This window comes from Stegodyphus dumicola, chromosome 4 (genome assembly GCF_044657685.1).
Source record: "Stegodyphus dumicola isolate Sdum_Otavi_A_Nest chromosome 4, ASM4465768v1".
NCBI classification, from domain to species: Eukaryota; Metazoa; Arthropoda; class Arachnida; order Araneae; family Eresidae; genus Stegodyphus; species Stegodyphus dumicola.
In genome coordinates, this window is record NC_140771.1 from 220,636,414 (window position 1) to 220,651,797 (window position 15,384).

General features: G+C 30.6%; 1 protein-coding gene across 1 annotated transcript in view; it reads right to left on the bottom strand.

The window, feature by feature from the left end:
- Nucleotides 1–576: 576 nt before the first annotated feature.
- Rab1 (RAS oncogene family member Rab1) overlaps nucleotides 577–15,384 on the bottom strand; it is a 32,246-nt gene continuing 17,438 nt past the window's right edge. Inside the window, exons 5-7 of the mRNA XM_035369050.2 lie at nucleotides 11,531–11,626; nucleotides 4,710–4,841; nucleotides 577–1,799 (exon numbers count right to left, since the gene is read on the bottom strand). Coding sequence (XP_035224941.1) covers nucleotides 1,599–1,799; nucleotides 4,710–4,841; nucleotides 11,531–11,626 — 429 coding nt within the window. The 3' untranslated portion in view covers nucleotides 577–1,598. The remainder of the gene's footprint in view (nucleotides 1,800–4,709; nucleotides 4,842–11,530; nucleotides 11,627–15,384) is intronic.

Sequence of the window (15,384 nt, forward strand, 5' to 3'; positions counted from 1 at the left end):
CAAAAATAAAAGATGAATAAAAATTTACCCTTCTATGAACTAACACTTCCTTTGATTTTTTAAAAACACTGTAATGAAGAACAATTAAGTTAATACAAAAAATTAATATAAATTTATTATATTCCTTTACTTAACATTAAGCATTTAAATTATTGGAACATATAACAGGAACACAGAATTACACTTTCCATCTTCTGCATAATAATGATATAGGTAAAAATTAAAACTTTACACATTAAAGGTTTATTTAACAAAAAGCCATTAAATGCTGAAATTGATAGCATGAATATGGCTAATTTTAAAATACGTAAAACGTATTTGATCAGTATTGGATTTTTAAATGCTTACGGGATGTTGACATGAAAATATACTAATTTAAAAGTTACTCAAATTCACATCAAAATTGTAACTTACACACATCTACATTAAACTGAAATGCCATGAAGTATTTGTACAGGAGGGAGAATCAATATTTTCTAGTAAGTCAATATTACATAAAATCAGTGATGAAATTTACGACTACTATAAAGAAATTTATTCATTAAAAATAAAAATTCAAGCTAAAAAATTTAAAACTTCTACTGTGCACACAAAAGCTTTTAATAAATTTTAATATTCATTTACAATAAAAAGTTATGACTGTAGTTTATATATGCTACAGAAGGCAGTATATTTTCACTTGAAAATATCAAACAAATCTTTACAATTTTTGAAGTTTTTGGACTTATATGCACTTTTAAATTTCAATACTGAGTTTTATGATCACAAACTGGACAACAATTTAAAAAATTTGCAAGTCCCCATGGTTACCATAAGAATTCCTCATATAATTTGAAAACTAGAAATGTTTCTGTAGACCAGTACAAAACATTATATTGTTTTTACAAATATCCGAGATAACCATGAGGAATACATGAAAAACTGCTATGGTAAAAATCAGTTCTCAAAACCAAATATATCTACATTTCTTAAAAATTCTTCAATCAGAATTTTTATTAAATACCAATTGTCTTCCCGGGAAGAGTTACCAACAGCTAGTTTCTATTTAACTTCATAACATGTACATTATACAAACAGCTAAGAGTGAAGCATACATATACACACATCAGGGTTGGAATGATAAAACTAAAATTAACATAAAAACCCATGCTCGCATGGCTTTTGAGATTAATTTAATATACTATCTGTGTAATAAACTAATACAATGCAAGATGTTTCACATCCAGTTTTTATGAACTATATGCATAAATAAAGATTAATAATTAAAACTCGTATACAGTGGCTAAAACAAACATGTAAATAATCACAAAAGAATTTTACATATCTTGGCAAAATGTCAAATTTTAATGTTTTCAGTATTTTACAACTGACAGAATGAAAAATCTAAAATTTTTTCCTTTCTCTTATATTTTTTAAAGTTGAAAAGAAGCTGTGGATATAGCAGAAATAAGTGCAACAATGGTATCTACTTAACAAAATCTTTTGTCCAGGCAGATATTTTATGTATCTCCTCCAGTGAACTGAAGCCAAAGTGCCTGAATTTCACCAACTGTTGAAAATGAATAGAAGCCACTGAATTTATGGATATATTAAAACCCTTAACAACAACCACCACTAGGCGCTTTTACAGGTGTACTTGGATTTATCTTCTCGCCTTGCCGCGATGCATCAGCTGCAGATGTCGGTGGTCCCATTCTCCTCTTAATCTCTGCTGCCATAGTCATAAAGGCTTGTTCAACATTAGTTGCATTCTTAGCACTGGTTTCCAGAAATGGTATTCCCAACTGATCAGCAAACTCCTTAAAAAAATTATAAAATGAAATTAAAATACACTCCTGCACCACACATTTTATTATATTTTACAATGACAAACACTTTCAATATTTCTTTCATAACTAGAATTTTTTTAATTAAAAAAGGTAAGTATATCTGCATATTAGAGTCTTAAATAACAAACAGATTTCCTATTATTTTCAGTTAAAAATTTTATGGTTAATTTATACAGTCAAAAGTCTTTAATCCGGACCTCAAAGATACAAACTTTCTGCGCATGCGTTAGTTAACACATGCTCGTTTAATGTATAACGGACAGTATAAGCTACACTAAAATTATCTAATTATCTATTTCAGTTAATGTTGCAGATTGTGTTGTTCCTTAATCTTCTAATTAGATCCAGCTTATTATTTCTTGCAGACTGTTAGAGGAATTTTATAAAAGTAAGCTTGAACTTCCGATTATGTCAAAAAGAATTTACGATTCTGGAGCTGCCACAGGATCTACATAGCGAAGGCATGTTTCGATGTCCATCAAACAAAAAGTGAAATTGCTGCAAAAAATGTATAAAGACATCCTTTACTTGTCTAACAATTCTGAAATTATCAATTTTGCGCTGCTCTGGGGGGGGGGGACGTCGCGGCTCGCAATGAATTGGAAGTTTATCTGTCAGCACTATCCTTATCTTCAGAGCAGATGTTTTAATTTTATTCGGCTTATAATACCTTACTAAATGTAGTATTTCATCTCCATGTACTCTGTCTGATACGATTTAAATCAAATTCCTCGTCATTATAAATATCACGAATACACATCCAATAGTTTTCTGGTTGCAATTTTCTAATTTCAACTATGCGTAATGTATGCTTTACGCATGCGCATGTTGAAAGAATTGTTTAATAAAGTAAACAAATAAATATAAAGCTTTTTTTCATAAATTTTGATACCCTTTAGATCATAACTGCTTTTTATTTCATAAATTACGGTTTCATATTTTTAATTTCATAATTTCTGCATGCCATCTTTCCAGATTTAAACTGATGATCTATAATCTGGAACCACCGAAGTCCTGACGAGTCCGGATTAAAGACTTTTGACTGTATATGCAAAAAACTATCAATATTTGTTAATCATGATTCTTAAATTAATTAATCTTGACAGTAAAATTCAGATAGGTATAAGATTTTTTAAGAACAAAATAAATCAAATTTCAAAATTTAAAGCCAAAAGTTTCTGAATTAGAATGTTTATCATGAAACTAGTAAATTAGAGACTACCTTGAATAATCATTCTACTACTGTATTTATTTAGTACTGTTATCCAAAGACTACTTAAATTTGTTTAAATATTATATATAGGCTAGCACTAAAAAAAGTACTTCAAAGTAAAATAAAAGTTCACTGTAAAACTATTCTGGAATATTTCACAAGCAACTCGTTTACACAACCACAGAAGTTAGCCACATGCCCTGTCTGTCCACAATTGCAGCACTTCACAACATCAAGCCTCTTTGCAAAAACATTTTTGTTTTGCATTAGCCTGTGCACTTTACACAGTGGGATTTGAGTTTGCAAAGTTCTGAAGAGCAACTGAAGTGCTTTCATTTAAAAAGCACATCTACAAATTAGCTACCAATATCTGCATTTTATACACAGTACCCGGTAACCACAGAGAAAAGTTGCACTTATGTGGCAGTTACGAAAAATGATGAAGACCCCTCTATTGGAATGTGTTATAAGCTTTAGAGAACACTTTTGTGGTTATTTGTATTGCAAGAGCGATAATCTACAGATTGGCATTATGTACACAGATTAAAAAAGAAAAAGAACAAATGAATATTAGCATTAACTTGCTTCAGAATTTGACGCATCAGCATGTCATGCATTCATTTAGGCAGAGATGCACGACATTCTGATACGTCATTGAAACCGAGACAGGATTTAGCTATTTATTCTGGTTTATTTCAAAGTAATGTGTATCTGTTGCAACAGAACAAATAATTTCAGTAGTTTGGTGAACCTTGTTTGGGGTACACAACCTCATTATGACAGAAATAGAGAATGTATTTTATCAAAGTAATAACAACAGTTTTAATGAAAGTAGTGATCTTGAATCTCATTTAAAATTTTATAATGATCCTTGATTGATGTTCAATCAATCAAGAACCCACTCGATCCACATCCCTTGAATCCACTTGATTTGATTCCACATACTTTTTATTTAGGAAAACTGTTTTACATCAGGTAATTTTCTTTTTCTACCCAAATCCATTCATTTAATTTTTTTACGAGAAGATTCACTATCACTGCTTCATGAAAGTCTTGGAATAATTTCACCATCATTATCACTTTCTAGTTCGATATATTCTTTGTAATTTTTTCATTCTTCTTTATTGCTTAAAGGATCATAAAATTGTTCACCAGATTCAAGATCACTACTTAAAATTGCTATCACTTTTAAAAACATATTCTCTATTTCTGTCATTATGAGGTTGTATATCCCAAGCAAAGTTCACCAAACTGCTGAAATTATTTGTGCTGTTGTAATAGGTACACATACTTTGACATAAACCAGAATCTGTCTCAGTTTCAACGACGTATCAGAACATCATGTATATCTGTTTAAATAAATGCTTGCCATACTAAGGATTAAAAATGAAAAGGAATAATTATTAGCATTAACAATTTAGAATTCGAATTTCTCTCACTAAAATGTTTGATTTCACAACTGTTAGTTAAGAAAACGACTCTTCACTATGATTACCGCGGATTTCGTATATTACCCAAGACTAACTATATCTTCAAATAATTATATCAATTTGTTATTTCTTCCAAAATTCGCAAACAATTTTTAGAGGATGAGCCATTTTTGATGTACAGAATGATTTAGAATTGTTATTAAGTTATGACCAAACAAGTAGAACGAAAATAATTACTTTGGCTGTAACATAGTCTACTACTTTCTTTGGTGTCATATCACATTTGTTTCCAACTAGAAGTCTATTTACATTTTCTGAGGCATAACGATCAATTTCCTGGAGCCACTGTTTTACGTTATTAAAAGATTCCTAAAAGAAAAGAAGACTTTTATAAGATAAAGGCTACATTAGAACTTGCAACACTATACATGTAAATTCATATTTTTTTCAACATATTTATGCATATTCTTAAATATCTCAGCACTATATTCCACTAGTGCTATTTGCAACATTCTGAAAATTAACACAGAAAAGTTTTAATGTTTCAGAATGAGATGTTGCTCAAAAGATGGCTAAGTAACTTATGTGTTGTTCTATTAAAACTTTAGGTAATTGAGGTAATGATTTATATATACAAGTTTTGATTAAATACAATTTGATTATAATAAGAAAGGGTAATCAGTTAATAGCACCCATTTCTAAAATTGCTTTTGTAACTGTAATGAAAATATTTAAAAATTCACATTAATTCTTTAAACAAGAATAAAATTAGCCTTTTTATTTAAATTGCACAAAAAATTTAGATAATTACAAAATTTGAGATCATGTTTTTTGATAACTTAGCCAACACAAACTGAACAATATTTACATTTAAATATAACTGAAAATGAGAGATCAGCTTAGCATAACTTTTCTGATGTTAAGAGATTAAACTAACAAGAATTAATATACAGAACATTGTGAAAAGGTTTGATCAATACAACCTTTTTCAAACAGAACTTATTGGCATAATCTTATAAAATTCATATTCTAAAAAATAATGACATGCTTTAAGTAAATTCATAGCATTTGCAGAAATGAAAAATAAAAAATACTCCTAATCCAAAGAATAACTTGGATGACAGATTATGAAAATGCTTTCAGCATACTAAATTTAATAAAAATAAATTAAAGAATGCTGCAAACTGGTATATCTCAAAAAGATAATACTGAATGAGATTAAATGCAGGGAGGGGGAATCTGCTTCTTTCACCCTTATTTTTTTACTCCTTCCCAGATTCGGGTAAATCTTAAAAAATACTAAACTTTTAACACTGGACTTTTGAGAGGAAATCAAATGAATTTTTTAAAAGTTAAAATTTTTATTAAATCTAATTGATAATCTGTATAATTAATCTATAATGATCAACACTGGGAAATGGTTGCGAAAATAAAAATTGCATCGACTTAAGGACACGATTTGTATATGTGAATGTCCACAATTTAATATGCAAAATTATGTATATTCTAAATTGGAATGAGTATTTGGATTCCAACAACGTATACCATGATTAACTGCCACAGGTACGAATGTTGTCACAGAGGACTTAACCCTTTCAGGACGGGCGTCCCATACACGCATTCCCTAAGAACGTCTCTTACAGCCGGGCGTCCCATCGACGCATCAGTAAAGATCGCATTCAGAGGACGGGTGATGCGTATACCCATTTTAAGGTGGAACGATTTTCTGAAGGCCTACTAGATGGCATCCTGTGTCCATTACTTTTGAAATGAACACAGTTTTAGGTTCCTGACCTTGAGTTTGACATATTCTGCTTGACTTCGGTATTTTACACATCAGCTGTTCGAGGGTGGGGTGGAGGGAAAGCATAAACAGAGGTGGGCTCTTTAAATCTCTGCGTGCTAATGAAAACATTCTCGTATCTGATTTATAACCAATTCCTTCTTTTATTCTATTTTTTTCTCTACTATGTACAGTCTTTTAGGGTTATTGTGCAGAGTTTTTTTACGTTTTGCATTGCCTTCAGATATACTATTTCCATTCCTTTTTTTTTTATTTAGGAAAGCCTCACGTCCAGTCTATTATGGCGGGAAGGCACTATTTAACAGAGGAAGAATACCTTCGTATGGTTAGTGAACCATTTACTAACGCAAATGAGAATACCGATTCATTTTCTAAAGTATTAAAAAGTGATACTTTTTCTAAGAGTTACAAAGTGATACTTCTCTGTGCTTCGAGATTCACCACATTCGTTTTCATTTTAAATTTTGTTACTTCTTACTGTAAATAGTCTTTTTTGTGTTCCTTTTATTAATTTTAAACTTTATTGATGGATTTTATCAATTAAAACTTTGGAATAATTTGAATAGCACTTCCAAAAATTATTTTAGAAGATAAGCAATTTTTTAAGTATATTTTCATGTAAAATAAAGAAAAATGTTTAAGGGCTAATTTTAACATATATAAGAGCTCAAGTAACAATCTAAAATGATACCAAAAATTACGATGCTAGAAGCGAAACTTTTGTTTTTCTGATTTTTATTATAAAATTAAGCTTAGCGATGCAAAACCTCCATCCTGTACGGTGACTGCCTTCGATTCTCTTTCGTCCCACACGAGCATCTTAAACAAAAGTTAACAAAACCTTGCCCAAATTTATATCACTTACAGAAAACCAAAAATACTTCATGCAGTCATTTGGGTTCACAGACTTAAAAAGATATTTTACAGCTTCAGCCACTTGGTTACTAGATGATATAAATCATTTAAAATTAACTCTCGAGTAAACATTCTTTCAAAGCAAAGAGAAAAACCATGCAAAAATCTGGCCAAAAGAAACAGGTTTCTTTCATGAGAAAGAAATGGAAAAAAATTATTTTGTATTTATATTACTACTTTTCTATATAATTTAACTTAGCCTGATCTTGAAATTTCAGATATTTGAAGGTATGCACTCAAGATTGTGATGATTTAAAACAGCAGAGCTCTAACAATTATGATTATAGCAAAAACATTTAGAAATTTTTGAATGGCAACATCCACTTTTTACCCTGTGCAAATTGAAAAGCATTGCAAAATAGCACACTGAAAAACCATAAATGGCATTGGTAATTTTAGTCATACCGTATTACCACTGCAAAACATTTGGGAGGGAAAGAGCTTTGTGAAGGACCAATGACAACACAGAGAGGAAGTGCATTTATTATATTTCACAGGAATAGAGAGTAGAAGTGTTTGTTCACTGAGCTGATGAAAATCTTTAAGATGTGACAGCAGCGGCTTTACACTAAGCTAAAGTGACTATGTGATGCAGTACTGCAAGTACATTTGTTCTCGATCCAAACTTCTTCGAAGAAGTCACTTCTATATGAAAACTTGTTCAGGGTTAGTAGCTACATTTTAGTTAAAAAATAAGCACATATAAGCACTTTTCAAGCACATTTTAAGAAAAAAATAAGCACCTAATTACATTATACAAAACTGCAGAACCTCAAAAGAAAAATTAGACTTGTGATTTATAATATGAGAAATTCAGTATTTATTAAGAGAGAATAAGCATTACTCAACCATGGAAAACAATTACATTTTAAAAAATTTTAAATAACAGTTCAATTTATAGCCCTATAAGGGCCTTTATATTTTATTTTCAAATATAAGGACTTATAAGCACTGCTACAAACCCCATTGCTGTATCACAAGCACTTAATATATAACAATGCTGCCGAATTATGCAATTTCAGAAATAGAGCAACAAAATGTTGTTAATGTCATTATATGAATGCCAGATGGTGATCCATCGCACATGTTCAGAAAGTGCTGCAATAGCACTGAGATAAAGTCATCTCTGAACATTTGCAGTTTTGTGGCCACAACGATTCCCGACCTCACTTCACAGGATTTCTGGTTCTGAATTTAACCCTCCGAGCAGCCAGGATATTTGCTTGGAAAGCACAAATTTCCCAAAACTACTATTAGAACATTTTTTTTTTTTTTTTTTAAATTTTAATGTAAAAACTCTCCTGGTATTTCATATTTTAGGATTTCAGGACAAAAAAGATAAATCATAATATTCAGACTAAAAGTGCAAAATAAGACGTATTAGGTGCATTTAATTAAATTATTATATACATTATTGCAATAACTTATTATATGCATTAAATTATTATTACATATATAAATTGATTATATTATTCATTGTATTATATATAATACAAATATATATATACACACACACACAGCATCGAGATTCGCAGATTTCGCCTTGTGCAAAGATTTCCAGTGTTAGAATCACTGTTGCTGTAAAATTTAAACAGTTTTTCTTTATTTTTCCGTATATCATACACAATCATATCGCAATTCCATACGATTCTGTTATAAATCGAGTAGCACATGTCTCCATCCTTTGCAGAATTTGCACTTTTTGCATTACCGTCAATGCAACGTGTTTACATTTTTCAATGTTGCAAGCAGTAAAATCACGAGGGCGTTTCTTATCTGTCATTGTATTAAAAAGGGCTAAAATTTAAAATATTCTTAATTTATCCACAAAATATCCGGATAAAAGAAAAAAGCAGCACTAAATCTCGTGAAATAAAGCTCAGAAAATAAAACAACGTGAATCATGAACATGAAAGAAGCGTTGAGTGAGTCGTCTGCTTTCTTATCTCGATCCAGATCAGAGGCAGAAAAAACTTTTATTATGTCAATAATTTGGCTATTTCCGCAATGGCTCATTATTATTCGGTAATTATTAAGTCATTATTCGATAAGTATTTTTTCTTCAATATTTCGTACTCAATGTTGCGATTTCCGAAACCTATAAAACTGAATGTTTATATTTTGAGAGGCAACGCGGATTTTCGGTATTTTTGACTGTATTACTTTAATTTCTATTAATAATTACATATTTTAATATACACATAGGTATACGTTTTTACCGATATCACAAATATTCTAAACCGTATATATACGGCCTTGACGCTTAAAGGGTTAACTGAAATCCAAAGTGTACACATCAAAACAGCAAGATTTGTCCGAACTGAAATATGACATAAAATGTGAAGTTATAGCAATTCTTTCCTGTAATGTTATGTTCATCACTGTTGTCAATAATCTCTCAAATACAAAACACTGTCTGCAAAGGTGGGCACATTGAAAACTTGTAATTTCAATAAAAGTTTTCCCTCCCCCCTCTTCTGTGTTGCCACTGGTTTTTTTTACAAAGCTCTTCTTTTCAAATGATGTTTTATGGCAGCAATTTTTGTCACATCTGTATCATTCCAATGCCACTTATGGTTTTTCAATTCACGATCAATTTGAGCAGGGAAAAAAACGAATACCGCCATCCATAAATTTTGAATCCCCGTCAACTTTCAGAGTTTTATTGTTTTAAATCATTACAATATCAAGTGCACACTTTAAAATCATTACAATATCAAGTGCACACTTTAACGCTACAGTATCTGAAATTTCATTTACATTAGTTGAATGGAAAGTTCACTATGGGTTCATATATCAGTTTTTTTTATGACCACTGTGTATGCATATACACATATTTTTTTAATAATCATATTGAATATTTAATCTCATCTGCATGCTGGCCATGAACTTTTGGGTAATATATAAATGTGTATATACTTTTTTGTACAGCAAGACCATCTTAACGCTGTTTTAATACGTGAGAGTATCACAATTTCCTGAAATCTCATGGTGTATCAATACTGCTGGGTTAGTTTATTAGTTTAGGATTTAAAGCTGCAAAAAACCATTTAACACTTCTACTGGGTAGTAAAGAAAATGGAGACTTAATTAAAACCTCTGCTTGCTTACCATTTCAAAATCACACAACATTAAAGCACATTTCAAATCATTTTTGCCAATAATTTGGGAGTCCAATAAAAACTGTACATTTAAAAATAATAAATAATAATTCACTGTACATTTTTCAAAAATTGGTTTTCTAAACATCTTGCCCATCTGTGAAACCAGTAAAAAACTACAACCAAATGCTTTACTTTTGAACGATAATGCTTCAAGCCATCCAACACATTTGTCCAATTCAACAGCATGCACTCCAACAAAGTTAACACAACTTTGTTAAAAACTAATGGATGAAACTATAATCAAATTTTAAAGCTTATCTGTGATTGACATTTTAACAAGTGACAGATAAAATTGATGGAGAAGATAATGCATTAGGGATTTCTGGAAAAATTACATCATCAGTCTTTCTTAGAATGGATTGATCTACAAATGTTTGAAAGAAGTACAGAAGAATTTATGGCTGAAGCTAAGCAAGAATGTTGACATAAGAGACTCCATTTTGTTGATGATGACAAAACTATCAAGTTAGGTAATGAAACGATTGGATAATATAAATGTGCACGATACTGAAACATTATTACAAGTTACAAAGTCTTCCCAATGCCAACCTTAAAAAATTGATAAAAGTACATAATGATGAAATTAGCATTTCTGTAGATGAAGAGCAAAAGATCATTCTAAACGAAAGATTTTTTAAAAAAGATCTGCCCTCTATAACAATTTTTTTTTTACACAAAATGATTTCAATTTTAATAGATGTTGTTTATTAATGTTAATATTATTTCACAGGAATGTTAACACTAATTGTTATATTTTCAAGTTTAATGCTTATCACATTTACTGCTTTTCTCTGTAGTAATACCATATCTGATTTGCTTAAAACAATTCACATTTGCTATTATTGCTTTTACTTCATCACACCACAAAATTACAAAAACATTAATTCACTGTTTCCAAAGTTCTAATAAACTTTGCCCTTTCAAAAGATATAAAGCAAAGATTCTCTAATTATTAATTACTAAAATAAGTACTTAAAAAATAGCTGGCATGTCCTATTAAACACATCACAAACTATGATGTTTTAAATCAGTTCATTTCAGATGCTAAGAATTAAAAACAATATTTTATAAACATGACAAAGAAAAGTACAGTTGAATAAAATATACAGAGATCGGCAAAAGTTTAAAAAGGTAATTAAACAAAGGAACACTGAAAATAACATTTCAAAATATACCTGATCAGTCACATCATAGACAACAATAATGCCATGAGCTCCTCTATAATAGCTAGAAGTTATAGTTCTAAACCTTTCTTGACCAGCTGTATCCCACTAAAAATATTAGTTTATTAGATTTATATCATAAAACCACTACACAATCATAACCTACTACACTAAAATTTAAATAAGAGACAAAATAAATTACTGATTTTATAGTTCTTTTCAGCTTCTAACAAAAAATTACAATTTATATGCTACACAGGAAATTTAACAAATGCATGAAATTTATCTTCACACAAAATTTTAATCCCCTACAACTTGAATAAATACTGAAAAGTAGTCTATTAAACTAGGCAAATGAATAAGGATTAATAATCTAGCTTTTTTACACAGGGGCAAACATACTTTTAACCAAGGTCATTTATAATTGTAGCTGCGATAACCTTTTACAATGCTTCTATCATTTGCCCAGGCAAGATGACAAAAGGGAAACACATTCTCAGTATAAACTTTAAAACTTAGTTTCAAATTTTATGCACTAAATTTCATATTTCTTACTTTAAATGAGCCCAAGAGTGGACATTAAATTTCATATTTCTTACTTTAAATGAGCCCAAGACAGTGGACATGGGATCATGATGGGCCTATGTAACTTGAAATTACTGCACTTATCACAATCCCCAGTAACCTACTTACACACAGTACCTAAAGTGATGACACAATCAGTTTTCCCTCCTGTTTTAAAAGTTATCCATATGCAACAGCCACTTGTCAATATCTAATTTCTTCAATGTACATATGCGCATTTGGCAGTTGTTCGTTGAATCTGGCGAGCTTAATTAGTAAATTCTCTCCCCCCCATCAATCGGACAATGAAGCTTTAGCTAAACAGATCGACCATGACAACTGCTTTCCATTCTTTAGGTCAGGAATAATTATTTTTCTTCTATTTCACTGCTTCTCTAATAGGAAAAGAGACTATGGTTGGGTTGCTGACAATTTGCAATTTTGCTAAATACGAGATCCATTTCTACTGTCATCAAACAATTGACATGCATACTCTTATTTGTAAATAAAAATTTAAGGATGAAATGCTCTTTCCCTAATCCTTGCTATCTCAACACTGTTCATTTTAATTGTTTTACTTATCAATTAAAAGCTTCTAGAAATGATAGAACTACATTCTTTGGCAGATACAGATACTTTCTACATCAAGTTTTCAGCTTAGGTTATTTGTTAGTTTAGTTATACATGTTTAGGCAGATATATGCTGTAAACAGGTGCACACTTGCATTACTTCAGCACCTTGTGTATAAAATTGGATAGGAAAGAGAAAATGTCATCACACAAGACTTCATAAAAGGGCAGATTAAACATTCAAAAGGACTATATTCAACCTGCGGGCCAGCATTTATCCATTCCTGTACTTTAATCCATCAGAAGCTGATACCTCCTGTTTACTCATTTAATTTTCTGACACACAAAATGTTTTATTTGTTATGTGAAATCTTGGTTAAAAATAGAAATTTAGAGCCATTTTCTTTTCGAATATCTAGTTAATAAACATAAAATACTAAGAGCAGGTTCAATTTTAAATATTTCTGAACATTTTTACTTAAATTCATAAACCACAACCGAACAGCCTAGTAATTTATTAAATTACATATTATAGAAATAATCGTGACATTTTTCATAACAAATTAAATTATTAATCCCAGAGAAACACAACCCTTGAAAATGAGTAAAACTGTCCCATTCTTTTAGTCTGTAAAAACAAAAAATTAGAATATGTATCAAAACACCTCAAATTCAAATTGGAAGCAGTAGGAAACACCAAAGTAAAGATAGAACATTTTCACACATTCATTTCTATATAAATACGGAAGCATCCTTTCATTAATGCATTTTAGGTCAACATTCTTAACTGACTACTTAATTTATCCAATTAAGACACAAAGCATCAAAGCTCCAAAGAAATTGACACAAATGGTTTAAAAATATGAAGTTTACAATCATATCCTTTGTCATAACAGAAAATAAACACTAACAGAAAATATGCTGCTTCAATTCCACGTCAAAACTTACACATTACTGGTTTTCAATCAAGCATATTTGATTCCACTGGAACACATCACTAGCATTATTTTATTCTCTCAACAGAATTTCTCTAAACAAAATAACAAGAACTGCATCCTGCTCAAGGATTGAACTATTTAGATTATGGAAAAGAACATGAGAACCTGCCTAAATGAAGGAATATCTTCATGGAACATTTCAGAAAGAAAACTAGCCCATATTTATATTACAGGTTAAAGACCATTAAGAACGTGATCAATCCTTTTGTCAAGATCCAAACCCAGTTTCCCCACAGCAGTCTACTAGTATTCAGCAGTTTTGCCACTTATTGCTAGCACTCCATTAAAAAAAAAGCTTCTTGATGCTTAAACCAAATTCTGGCATTAAAGAATAAATTATCAAAATAAGAGTCACAATCCTGCAGTGGATCAGAAGAACAGTATTTGGTATGATGAAAATTCTCATTTTGTTACATAATTTACATATGATTAAGTTTTAAAAATTTTTAGATTTATTATTTCATAATTCCATTTCCTTTAAGTATTGTTTCCCTCTTTGTCAAACGAACTATGAGGCAGGCTTAATAACTAAATACATGCGAGTTAACTGACTTAATGAATTCGATTTTTCCAATTCTTTAGTCCAAAAGGGCTTTGTCCCTGAAGGACTATTGTTTTAGTTTTGTGATTTTGTGTTGAAAACTTTAAAAGGCTGCACAGTCAAAAGTCTTTAATCCGGACTCATCGGGACTTCGGCGATTCCGGATTATCGATCATCAATTTAAATCTGGTAAGACGGCATGCAGAAATTATAAAATTAAAAACATGAAATCCTAATTTATGAAATAAAGAGCAATCATGATCTAAAGGGTATCAAAATTTACAAAAAAAAAGAGCTTAATATTTATTTGTTTACTTTATTAAATATTTCAACGCGCACATGCATAAAGCATACATTACGCATAGTCGAAATTAGAAAATTGCAACCAGAAAACTATTTGATGTATATTCGTGATATTTATAATGACGAGGAATTTGATTTAAATCATAACAAAGACTGAGTACATCGAGAAGAAATACTACATTTAGTAAGGAATTATAAGCCGAATAAATAAAAACAATCTGCCCTGAAGATAAGGATAGTGCTGACAGATCAACCTCCACTTCATTGTGCGCTGTGACGTTCCCCCCCCCAGAGCTGCGTGAAATTGATAAACAGATTTCGGAATGGTTAGAGAAAAAGGATATGCTTTATCCATTTTTTGCAGCAATTCCACTTTTTGTTTGATGGACATCGAAACATGCCTTCGCTTTGTAGATCCTTTGGCAGCTCCAGAATCGGAAATTCTTTTTGACATAATCGAAAGTTCAAGCTTACTTTTATAAAATTGCTCTAACAGTGCAAAAAATAAGACGGATCCAATTCGAAGATTAAGGAACAACGCAATCTGCAACATTAACTGAAACAGACAATTAGATAATTTTAGCTTAGCTTAAATTGTCCGTTATACATTAAATGCATGTGCAGAAAGTTTGTAGCTTTGAGGTCAAGATTATAGATCATTTGGGATTATGGGCATCCGGATTAAAGACTTTTGACTTATCACTTTTCAAATTGCCACCACCAAATACTGTCACCCTGCATTATATTTCAAGAAATTAAATAATGAAGAACCTACAAAAATGTATGCGTTTCTCGCATTGTGATAAAACAGCGGTACCTAGAGCCATCCGATTTTGAATGACGTAATCCTACTGCGAATATGGGCATCTGAAAGCCCAAATTTGAAATTT